Raw genomic sequence first — 12155 nt, 5'->3', positions numbered from 1 at the left:
CAAAGGAAGCATGTATAAGGTAAATAAAATTGGTCCAAGCACAGAACCTTGTGGAACTCCGTGATTAACGTTGGTGGTTATCGAGGCGTCATCGTTTACAAATACAAATTGAGATCGATCTGATAAATAGGATTTAAACCAAATTAGTGCCGTGCCTGAAATGCCAATCGACTGCTCCAGTCTCTGTAATAGGATGTCATGGTCAATGGTGTCGAATGCAGCACCAAGGTCTAACAAGACCAGTACAGAGAGGAGTCCTTTATCTGCTGCCATTAAGAGGTCATTTGTAATTTTCACCAGTGCTGTCTCGGTGCTGTGGTGTTTTCTAAATCCTGACTGAAACTCCTCAAATAAACTATTATGATGTAGAAAGTCACACAACTGATTTGCGACCACTTTCTCAAGGATCTTGGAGAGGAAGGGGAGGTTAGAGATCGGTCTGTAGTTAGCCAACACCTCTGGATCCAGAGTGGGCTTCTACAGGAGAGGTTTAATGACAGCCACTTTGAAGGAATGTGGTACGTGGCCTGTTAGCAGAGACACATTGATAATATCTAATAGAGAGCTGCCAATTAAAGGCAAAACGTCTTTAAGCAGCCTTGTCGGGATGGGGTCCAAGAGACAGGTAGACGTGTTAGAAGTAGAAACCGTTGACGATAATTGGTCACGGTTGATGGGAGAAAAGCCATCCAAATATACACCAGGGCATACAGCGGTTTCCAAGGCCATTCCACTTGAGGACAGATTGGCACTGGTTAAGGGCAGTAGATTATTAATCTTGTCCCTAATAGTTCAAATCTTTTCATTAAAGAAGTTCATAAAGTCATTACCACTGAGGTCTATAGGAATACTCGGCTCCACAGAGCTGTGACTCTCTGTCAGCCTGGCTACAGTGCTAAAGATAAACCTGGGGTTGTTCTTATTTTTCTCTATTACTGATGAGTAATAGGCTGCTCTGGCATGACGGAGGGCCTTCTTATAAGTTTTAAGACTATCTCGCCAAACTAAGCGGGATTCTTCCAGATTAGTTGAACGCCATATGCTTTCAAGCTTTCGTGACGTTTGCTTCAGTTTGCGGGTCTGAGGGTTATACCAGGGAGCAAACCTCCTCTTCCTCACTGTCTTCTTCTTCAGAGGGGCTATCGAGTCCAGTGTCATTCTCAGTGAGCCTGTGGCACTATCAACAAGATGATCAATCTGGGACGGACTAAAGTTAGACCAGGAGTCCGCTTCTCAACAGAACATGGGAATAGTTTTATATATTGTATTGTATCTAGCTGATGGCGTGTAGTTTACTGTAGACCGTTTTATTTGAAAAGTGTTTCTGCTTGAAAACAACCGTCCTCTCTCTGCTCATGCGGTCTCTCTTTTCTTCAGCATGGATTATCTGGCCAACAGAGGAGAAGTTAGATATGAGGCAATGCATCTCAGGGGAAAAACCTCTGGCCACACTAAAGTCTTTCGAGACATAAACAAGTATCGGCTGCCATACCAACAAAAAATAAAAGAACAGTGCACTATTTTGGGAAGTTTTTCGGGGAAGCACCTAAATGTATTCCTTTCTTGTCGAGCAGTAAGATGGGGGTTGACCATAAGTGCTGCCATACTGGTACAGTTTGTTGGCTTTGAAAATGTAAAAGGAGCCTGTCCGTTCATTGTTACAATACATATTGTATTTGTTTGCCCCATGTTCTTTGCTGAAACTTGTTGACAGTATATCCGTCGTATGTGTACAGATTGTAAAGCCCTCTGAGGCAAATTTGTAATTTGTGATAATGGGCTATACAAAATATATTGAATTGAATATCCAAATAGTGTTTAATGTGTTTGTGTTCTATGTTTGTTATAATATCAAATAGATATTTGTATCTTGTAGAGTTACTGTTCAACCTAACGAATGCGTATTGCCTTTCCATGTAAGTGCAGTTGGTGCTCTTGCTAGTCTGGTACCTTGCAGGTGTGTGTTCTGGCATTAGCCACTAGATGGCAGAAACGCTCTGTCAAGGGAGTGTTTGTATGACTACCTGTTCAATCAAATCTTCATTTTAAACTCTCACACTTGGCTAATCAGCAATACACTCTCAGACATGAAATGGAGTCAATGGAGTTCAGATCAAAATTTGAGTGCGTTTCATCTGCTGCTTCTTTGCGATTGGTTCTGTCCTACCACGTGTGTGCTTGTCTCTGATTGGTGTGTTTTTGTGTTCATCAGATTGTAGCTATACTTGTCACCTGGAGTGTGAACGCCAGGTCCAGCTGGACTGCAACCGGAAGGACAGAGAGACGGAAGAAACTCCATCTCCCAGAAGACGCTGCTCCTCTGCAGCCACTCGGCACAAGGTGAGCATTCAAATATGAAAAGAAAGAAAAGTCACACAGTAGAATTAAGAAAAGGATTCGGCGAACTATTTGTGGCAGTTTTAAGGGCACTATAGAAGAGCAGACATATTAATCTGTGTGTGTGTGTGTGTGTGTGTGTGTGTGTGTGTATGCTGCATATAGGTGTACATGATTCACAATTCATTAACGGCAGGGTTCATTCAGCAGCATCTCTTCCAAGTCTACACGCTTACATTCTTACATAATCACCCTCCTTTTTCACGACATGCTGTCGCTCCTCCTCCACCTCAGTTGTCTATACTTGTTAATTTATATATGCGCTCATCTGCTTTTTTGTGGTCACAGGATGTTCCCGGACAGAATATGCTCTGTCGCGTAAACCTCTTGACGTGTCCCTCTCATGGACTCCATACTCCTCTTGAAGTCTCTCTTTTCATCTCTCCTATTCTATACTATCATGTAGTATGTACTATGTAGTATGTAGTCTGTCGTACGGACATTTTATTCAATCAGGAATGTCCTCACTTCTTCAGCCTTTTTAATAAGTTGAATCACTGTTCTCTGTAGGAACTTCCATTTTGGCATAGCTGTGTCAGCTCAACCTATTCTCAGAGGCTATGTGTGCTCGTGAAATACATTTAGTCATTCACTATTTCAAATGTTAAACTCAGAATCTATTCATACAGTACGACCCATGGGATATAGTAATTATGTATTATAATTATGTTAAATTCATCCTCAAAATAGTGCTTCGCCCACTCCACATGTGACTGAATGCTGCTCTTGGCATCCCAGCCAGTCACCCACGCATTGCGGTCCAAATGCATACACTCCCACACACATCGCATGCACAAAGGAAAGCTTGACAACCCCACAGGCCTGCAGCAGCACCTTGACGGCTCCTCTATGCCGAGGGGGCAGATAACGCAAAATGAGATCCCTGGTAGTGTGCCAGGTACTCCTATTCCAGGGAGCACACAATTATTCTCCCCAAAAACACGTTGATGGGAATGGCGAGAATTGGAGCGAACAAAGAGGGCGATAGAATGAGGACATTTTACCTAATGTTTTTTACCTTTTTATATTCCATATGCACTGCAAAGAAATTCTGGCACATAATTTTTTTGAGTCATTTTTAGTTTATTCACTGCTAAATATTTCAGAGTTTAATGATTATGTAGTTAAAGATAATGAGTTGAAAGTCAGAATTAAGTGAGCGTTGATGATGTCTGTCCTGGAGGTATCTGAACTCTCTCCACACTACAGTTTTGTTAGTACACAAGTACTGCATGACAAGAGGCAATATGATGACTTTCTCCCTGTTAGCTCTGTTTTGTGTGTGTGTGTGTGTGTGTGTGTGTGTGTGTGTTCTATTTCCCCTCTGTCTTTACAGGCCCATATTGTGTGCGCATCAGCAGAAATTGATCCACATACATGCAGCACACTGAGGCTTTATTGACTTGAAGCCAGCAGGAGTGTGTGTGTGTGTGTGTGTGTGTGTGTGTGTGTGTGTGTGTGTGTGTGTGTGTGTGTGTGTGTGTGTGTGTGTGTGTGTGTGTGTGTGTGTGTGTGTGTGTGTGTGTGTGTGTGTGTGTGTGTGTGTGTGTGTGTGTGTGTGTGTGCGTGTGTGTGTTCAGGGGTGTGTGTGTGTGTAGCATCCCACCCCCAGCACGTTGCCTTCTACCTTAGTGATTACACTGATGGGCGTGAGGGTAATCAGTCTTCGGCTGACTCAAACCTGAGACCTGATGAAAGGGTGACACACTGTCCCTGCATGCTGTAGCCCTCCACTACCATATAGGTTTATCTATAATCATGTCAGAGTTTTAAAATCATACTGCACATACAGAAACAGCACGTGCAGACAGATGATCATAGGCAGCATCAACCACAGCAGTGACAGGGGCACTAGCTGCTTTGTGACACGGTGGGTCACTGCCAGAGTCAGAGCGCAGATTGCAGGGTCAGCGTAAGGTTAGAGGTCACCGTAATGTCTATCCTGAGGGCAATCGTTCATTATTTTTGTAATCTCACCTGGAGCACCGTGAGTGCCTCCTTTACCAACAAAGGTGACATGCAGCTATGGAGGTGATGCTGTACTTCTGGACTGTATCTGTCCCTTGATTGGTTTTTATGTCAAAAGAATAGCACTTATTAAATATGGCATCGACCAACACAAAAGCCACATGTTTATAGTGGTTACATAAAACATGGATGACCTGCAACTTCTTGATGTTAAACTCAGACAAAACCGAAGTAATTTTAATCGGCCCTGAGCACCTCAGAGATCAATTATCTGGTGATGTGGATTCTGTAGACGGCATTGCCCTGGCATCCAACACCACTGTAAAGAATCTTGGCGTTATCTTTGATCGGGACTTGTCCTTTAACTCCCACGTAAAGCAAATCTCAAGGACTGCATTCTTTCATCTACGTAATATTTCAAAAATCAGGCACATCTTGTCTCAAAAAGATGCAGAAAAATTGGTTCACGCGTTCGTTACTTGAGACTGGATTACTGCAACTCCTTATTAGCAGGCTGCTCTAATAAATCTCTTAGGTCCCTCAGTTGATCCAGAATGCTGCAGCTCGTGTTCTCACTAAAACTAAGAAAAGAGATCACATCACTCCTGCACTAGCTGCTCTGCACTGGCTCCCAGTAAAATCAAGAATCACTTTTAAAATTCTTCTCTTAACCTACAAAGCCTTGATTGGTGATGCTCCATCATATCTTAAGGAGCTTGTCGTACCATATTGCCCCACTAGAGAGCTACGCTCACTAAATGCGGGACTACTTGTAGTTCCTAGAGTCTTAAAAAGTAGAATGGGAGCCAGAGCCTTTGGTTATCAAGCTCCTCTTTTATGGAACCAGCTTCCAATTTCAGTCCGGGAGGCAGACACAGTCACCTCGTTTAAGAGTAGACTTAAGACCTTCCTCTTTGACAGAGCTTATAGTTAGGGCTGAATCAGGTTTGCCCTGGTCCAGCCCCTTGATATGCTGCTATAGGCTTATAGCTGCCGGGGACGTTTAGGATGCACTGAGTACCTATCTCCTCTTTTTCTCTCCTTAAGGATGAATTTTCATCTCTCAATCACACGTTACTAACTCTGCTTTCTCCCGGAAGTCCTTTTGACTTTACGTCTCATGGGGTCATCGGACCCTATGAGACGGCATAGATCTATCTGCCTGATGGATCGTCTGGGTCGTGGAATTCCTGCTCATGACTACGCCACTGTCCTGTTGAGACTCCGCCCTCCTCCTCCCCACCGCCATCTGCCTGATGGATCGTGGAGGTCTCCATCGTGGAATATGCCTACTATGAACTATTCATACACTCTGTCATATTCATTGAATGTATTTTAACTCTAAATCTGTCCTTCTGTACACATTACATCTATTGCATCTGTCCATCCTAGGAGAGGGATCCTCCTCTGTTGCTCTCCTGCAGGTTTCTTCCCTTTTTTTCCCCCCTGAAGGGTTATTTGGGAGTTTTTCCTGGTCCGATGTGAGGTTTTGGGGCAGGGATGTCTATGTGTACAGATTGTAAAGCACTCCGAGACAAATTTGTAATTTGTGAAATTGGGCTATACAAATAAACTGAATTGAATTGAATTGAATTACCATGGCTTCTAATAACTCGTAGCATCATCCTGCTGCAGAATCTCAGAATCTCACGGAAAAAGCAGCCATCTTCCTCAGCCTCTCTGCTGCCTCCTCTCACTTGCTCTTACATATGCAAAGCAGGAGCTGTGAGGCTTCATATATCTCACTCATAAGCATTTATCTACTTACCCATGGCTCTCTCTCTCTCTCTACCTCTCTCTCTCAAAGAGGAAGTGGCCACGCTCTGCAGGGTGCAGTCGCTTGCAGGAAGAGAGAGAGAGGAGGGAGAAGGGGGAGGGTGCTGATAACACACTCAACCACAGATGGTTGAGCAAGGCTGCTAGAGAGTGAGGGAGCAAAGTGGGCGCAGAGACAGACAGACAGAAAGAGAGAGAGAGAGGAAGAAGAGGAGAGGAAGAGAAAGAGGCAAAGTGGGAGGCATCCGTCTCTCTTGTAATATTGACAAAGCAACGGCGAGAAGAGAAGAGAGGAGGAATTACGGGTCTGTGAACGTCTTGTTGCTGCAGCCAAGAGATGTTCTGCTGCTGTTTACTCTGGACGGATGGATGCTCACAGAAATAAATGCCGGACTTGAATTGAACCGTTCATTGTTTCTTTGCAGTGGTTCGTCACATAGACACAGGAAAGCAGGAAGTGGTATTGCATGCATGCTTTTATGAGTGTTGGATTGTGGGTATAACCGGGGGCTCTCAGGTGAGCAGGGTTAACTTGAAACCAACCTGTAAACTGACCTCTGTGTGTGAGAGAGTAACAGACTGTGTATGAGTGTGTTCATGTTTGCACATCTAGCTGCAAGTGACCAGGTGCATATACTGTATGGTGTGTGTGTGACAGCGGCGTCAGAGCACACACACACGTCAGGAGGAAGTGACTAGCCTGTCCTCGCTCTCCGATTTCCTGGTTCCCTCTCCGGTGGCACGCAAAGCACCGAATCTGAACCGAGTTCACCTGTCTCGCCATGTCAGGCGGAACTTACACTTTTCTGGATGCATCAGCAGAGGAGCGCTGACTTTTTCTGGATGAGATTAGGACAATTAGAAGCGCGTGGACTCTGATAGTGGCTGAGTGTCACAGTGCCCTGCGTTTTCAAGAGCACTTCCTCAACCTGTCAAGTGTTGCACTGGTGCTTGGAGCCATCTCCGGACCTTTCCATGACTGTCAACACGGTGCTTACCCCCTCCATGACCAGCAGTAACAGCATGAGCAGCGGCTACTGCAGCCTGGATGACGAGAGCGAAGACTTCACTTTCTTCACGGCAAAGACCTCATTCTTCAGCAAGGCCAAGCATGCAGCTAAGGTACAGAATCAGGGCTACCCTCCGTCTGATAGATGAAACTGTAAGAGTAAGGCAAAAACTCTAATGGGTCCAATGGTGGGTGTTTCCGTTGGGCTGGGAACCAAACTGCCATTTATATTTAAAAAACATGCAGAAAGCAGAAGTATGGGGAGGAAGTGGTGGTGTTTGTGCATTCTTAAGAGGGCCTCTAGGTGTGGGAGAGTGTAGGAAAGGGTTACTGTGATACAAATGTTTTGTGACATTGATCTCATCAACCTTGGTGCTTTTTTGGCAGCTCGTTTATCGTGATGCTTGCATAGATTTTGTATTTATTATTTGGGGAGTGACAACTTGTGTTTTTTATCTCGGACAAGTAACAACTACGAGAGAGATAATGTGTTTGCTGTGTTTCAGCAGATATACTGAGTTAATGATGTTACTGATTCCATAGAGGCTACTCCTCTACAGTGCGTGGGAGAGGTTTCCGTAGAAACAAAGCTAATACTTGTGTGTGTGTGTGTGTGTGTGTGTGTGTGTGTGTGTGTGTGTGTGTGTGTGTGTGTGTGTGTGTGTGTGTGTGTGTGTGTGTGTGTGTGTGTGTGTCGAGCAACTACTTGACTGTGCAAACCATTTTCATAGTTGCCATAGCAACTCTGGGTTTTGTTGGCACTCACTTCCTGAGATTTGGTTTTGGTCTAGTGTACATTTTATTAGTTTACACATACTTGTGTCAGATAATCTAGCTTTGATAAATACAATATTGCTCGCACTGCCAGGTGTTTGGTGCTTGTTTGTTTGTTAGTGGGGCTCGTCCCAAGATGCCACAGTGACTGAATGTTTTTCTCTAGACTGATAGAAAAGTACAATCGGTTTCTCATTACACAAAAAGCCTGGAGATGACATTCTTGAAACTACACAGACTTATGCATGTAAAACACACTCGGGCCTCATCTGGCTGTGTTGTCCTGGCAGTGCCTTTGGTGTCTGACTTTGAGAAGGTATAATCTCTGAATAATTGACCAGCTGTGTTGTCAGCGTGTGGAATTAAGGGTTAAGGCAGAAGGGTATTGGGGTTAGTTTGTCTGGGCTCCTGGTGCAGAATCTGCCAGCTGATGGTGCCTGGTTGTTCAGCACTATGCTGCCATTTATTTTGTACATAAAGTATAGCAGCACTCATCTGTAGAACATAGGAGGGAACGGTTCTTGAATTGCATCCTCTGGTAAAGCTGCCCTGAAGTGATAGTGTCCTGTTTTATTCCTGTATTTGAATATGTCAAGGAGCTAATGCAAATATCTGTGTGGCATCATGTGACTAGGGACATTATCATACATGTTGTGTATAAAGATCTCAAAGTGTGTCACTGTGTTAAATCGCATGTGTGTATTTATGTACACAGACACAGAGGTAGATACTTTCATCCATCAAAACAGTGGAAGGGGAGTTCAGATCTTCTTTTCTTCATGAATTATTTCCAGAGCTGAGCCTTTCCTCCAGATTAGCCAGTCGGCTTTAATGTGTTTTGTGTGTGTGTACGTATAGGCTATGTATGTATATCTGTCTGTGTGTGTGAGAGCATGCCACTGTGATGACATATGATGATATGTTCAGTTTATTCTGGTCTGCTTTTTGGTGCAGTAAAAATGAACGCGTTACATTGCTGTATTTTTTTCACATTTACATTTACAGCATGAATCTCTGCGGTATCTCATACACTGCACACATCAAGCAAATAGAAGGAAAACAAAGAGTGTAGAGGTGGACTTATATATACACAATCATAATCATAATACAGTACTGATTATAACAATTTAGTTTGTGTTCCATTCTATTATTTTTGAGGGAGTTGTTAGTTATTTTACAGATAAAGACTATGTACAAAACGCAATATACTGTAAAATTTACATTTCAATTTAAATATGATGCATAGCTTTAATTACAAAGCAATAACAAGTAGATTAGTGCCACTGGGATCACATACATCCGCTTCCCTCCTCGACACCTGACCCAGTTAAAGCGATGAGCTTTAACTGCATGTTCATCAGTTATCGTTGAAATCTGTCCACATGTTTTGCTCTGTATTATTTGAGTATTGTTATTTTCGTTCTGACATCACAGCTATTTCCTAAATTGTGGCCAGTTGTAATAGATTCTAGACTAGGGAAGATCATGATGTCAATCGCACACACAGGTTTGACTGACACAGTCAAGAGTGAGTTCAAGTTAACAAAAAGGTTGTCAGGTTTGGCTTATAGCATCATACCGACTACTTTGCAGCCACATTTCAACCAGTTATATGACCTCTCTTGTCTAATCTCATCAGTGTAACGACTCGTGTGTAGACCCAAATGCACCCTCGACTCCAGGGATCCTTCGAACTTATATTCCACACTCTGGAAACGGCAGGCAGAGTATCAACAGGACGAAGGGCTGGTAGGTTCTCAGGGAGTCGGACTAGTGGGTTAACCAGGGACAGGCAGGGTCGGCGACAGGAAATCCGTCTAGAAACAAGTGCTGGAGAGTCTGGCATAGAAAAGGAAGAACAATCTGGCAAGGTGTGTGTGTGAGGCAGGAGACTATATAGGGATTTGATTAGTGATCAAAGACAGGTGTGTGAACAGGTGAAGGAAGTCAGACTGATGAGGTGGGAGTTAGGGTTAGGACTGAACCATAGAGTGAGAACTGTGACAACAGGTGTGTGAACAGGTGAAGAGAGTTAGACTGACGACGGGGAGTGAGGAGGGTGTGGAGCTGAAACTGTGACAATCAGAGTGAGAGCAACAACACTTACTCCGTCACCCTGAGGGTGTGGGTGGGGGGTGGCGGGGAGACCCTTATGCAACAGTCTATCTTAAACACTAATGCTGCTTTATATTTGTCTGAATCCTCCATCAATAAACGGGATTAACTGGCCTGGACCTGTCACTTGTAATATTGTTATTATCATACAGTAACCAATCATTCTGTTCGAACACTTATTCCTCGAGTCAAATGTTTTCTGGGGGAAATTGACCTTCAGTTGTCGTATCCTTTCAGTAAAAAGAACGTATTTGATCACTTTTGTGTCATCAGGTACACAGTACAAATTAAGAACGGCTAAAAGTGCTAAATGCAGCAAATCCTTGTCTGGCGTGTGAGATAACTTTAAATATAGATATTTATATAAAATATCACTCATTATTTCTTTGGAACCAAAATGTACTTGTTATATTTGTAATCAAGTTGAAATCAAGTTAAAAATAGGTGTTTTCCTATAATTACATTTCAGACTGCTTGAGTCTTTTCAGAGGTCAGATCTCTCTCTGTTTCCCCATCTTGCCGTTCTTCGACTCCCTTGTGACCTTGTCCAAGCAGGGCAGTGTCCCAGGTCTTGTAGAACTCTCAGGGGTGGGAACTGTTCTATTGTCTTGCTCTATTGTCCCTTGACCACTCTGACTGGTATGCAGAAAGGGAGGGCAGGTCTCTGCCTCTGATACATTTAGAAACTTGCATACAAACGCAGGAATTCCTGCAAGGTTTTTTTTCACTTTGTTGCCTTAGACTGGGAGGAATGTTGCTGTTTCACTGCAACATGGGAAATGACTATGATAGAAGGGCCATAATTGCAGGAGGAGTGGCTGATGAAAAGTGCCGAAGAGATAAAAGCAGCAACACAAATAATGAACAATGTGGGCGACACAACTAAAAGGTTCCCCTGTTCTTGCTGTTACTCACACATGAACACACACACACATGCACACACACACACACACACACACACACACACAGGCACAGTTCAGTCCTGTACTGTCCTGTTTTCTATCTCCAATTGTCAGCAGTGAAATGTTATAATGTGATCACCACTTTTTGATGCCAGGATGAACTAAACTGCACTAGTCTTGTGTGTGTGTTGTTTATTACCTCAAGGTGCCTGAGTCTATGTGTGTGCACACACAAAAACACACTCATGCACTTGCACACTGCATCTGTGTTGATTGAAACGGTGCTTTCATCACACAACTGGGGGACTCCCCTACAGAAATGATTCCTGCCCTACATTCTCTCACTCACTCTCTCTCTCTCTCTCTCTCTCTCTCTCTGCCCTAGAAAATGCAAACGAACAAGAGAAGGAAAAAAATGCTATTGTGAGATAGAGAGGATGCATCCCACTGTACTATAAATAACCCAGTCCAACTCTGTGTTGCTAAGGCTGGCTCAGCAGCCGCTCTTTCATCATTCCTCACCCCTTACTCTCCTCTTTCACTGCCTCCCCCTCCAACCTCCTTACCATCACCATCTCTCTTTCTCACTCCGAGTCACAGAGGGCAATGAGTAAGAGTGAGAGGGAGACAGCGCTGTTAATATTCTCGCGTGATGCTGAATGTCTGATTTGCATCATTGACAACATTTCCTGTCACCACGTTGAGCGGAGGAGTTGTGAAACCATGCTGAAGAGGAAGAGATAGCATAAAGGCTGTAAGAACCCCCCTCCCGCCGCCACCTCCCCATCAGCTTCAGTCAGAGAGGCAGGTTTTCCTCCTGAGGTTGATAAAGATGAAGGAATGGAGAAGGAGGTGTTGTCACAAGTAGTGCACCTGATATGCCTGCAAGTCAAGTTAGTATACCTATAAAAAAAGAAGAAGTTTGAAGGCTGGAAGGGTTTCTCTTGATTTTAGTGTCTTCAGATATTTATTAATGAACTTGAGTAAAGCAAGAGACAACATTGGATTTTTAGAGGAGGCAGCGCCACCTGCTGGTCAGAGAAATTAAAATAATACCAAATATTTGAATGCTTCTCTCATTGCCTTTCAGCAGAAGGAAGTAAAGGACGAAGGTGAGAGAGGAACCAGGGACTTGTCAGATGAAGAGGTGTGGACAAGGATTGAAGAGTATAACGCTCAAGTCTCTGCAAATGGCATGAAACTGGTGAGTTTTA

At 43.7% G+C, this 12155-nt stretch overlaps 1 protein-coding gene across 4 annotated transcripts in view; it reads left to right on the top strand.

Moving 5' to 3' along the window:
- Positions 1 to 12155, top strand: part of rassf5 (Ras association domain family member 5) — a 30709-nt gene that overhangs the window by 14590 nt on the left and 3964 nt on the right. Inside the window, exons 2-3 of one of the 4 annotated variants that reach the window (XM_056438269.1) lie at positions 2213 to 2340; positions 12035 to 12145. In XM_056438269.1, the coding sequence (XP_056294244.1) occupies positions 2213 to 2340; positions 12035 to 12145 (239 nt within the window). Of the gene's footprint in view, positions 1 to 2212; positions 2341 to 6383; positions 7264 to 12031; positions 12146 to 12155 lie in introns of those variants that run through there. The other 3 variants (XM_056438268.1, XM_056438271.1, XM_056438270.1) reach the window with 3 other exon arrangements.

Source organism: Pseudoliparis swirei, chromosome 18 (genome assembly GCF_029220125.1).
Source record: "Pseudoliparis swirei isolate HS2019 ecotype Mariana Trench chromosome 18, NWPU_hadal_v1, whole genome shotgun sequence".
Lineage (NCBI taxonomy): Eukaryota > Metazoa > Chordata > Actinopteri > Perciformes > Liparidae > Pseudoliparis > Pseudoliparis swirei.
Note: the sequence above shows the minus strand (reverse complement) of the source record. Positions and strands in the feature narration are given on the sequence as shown.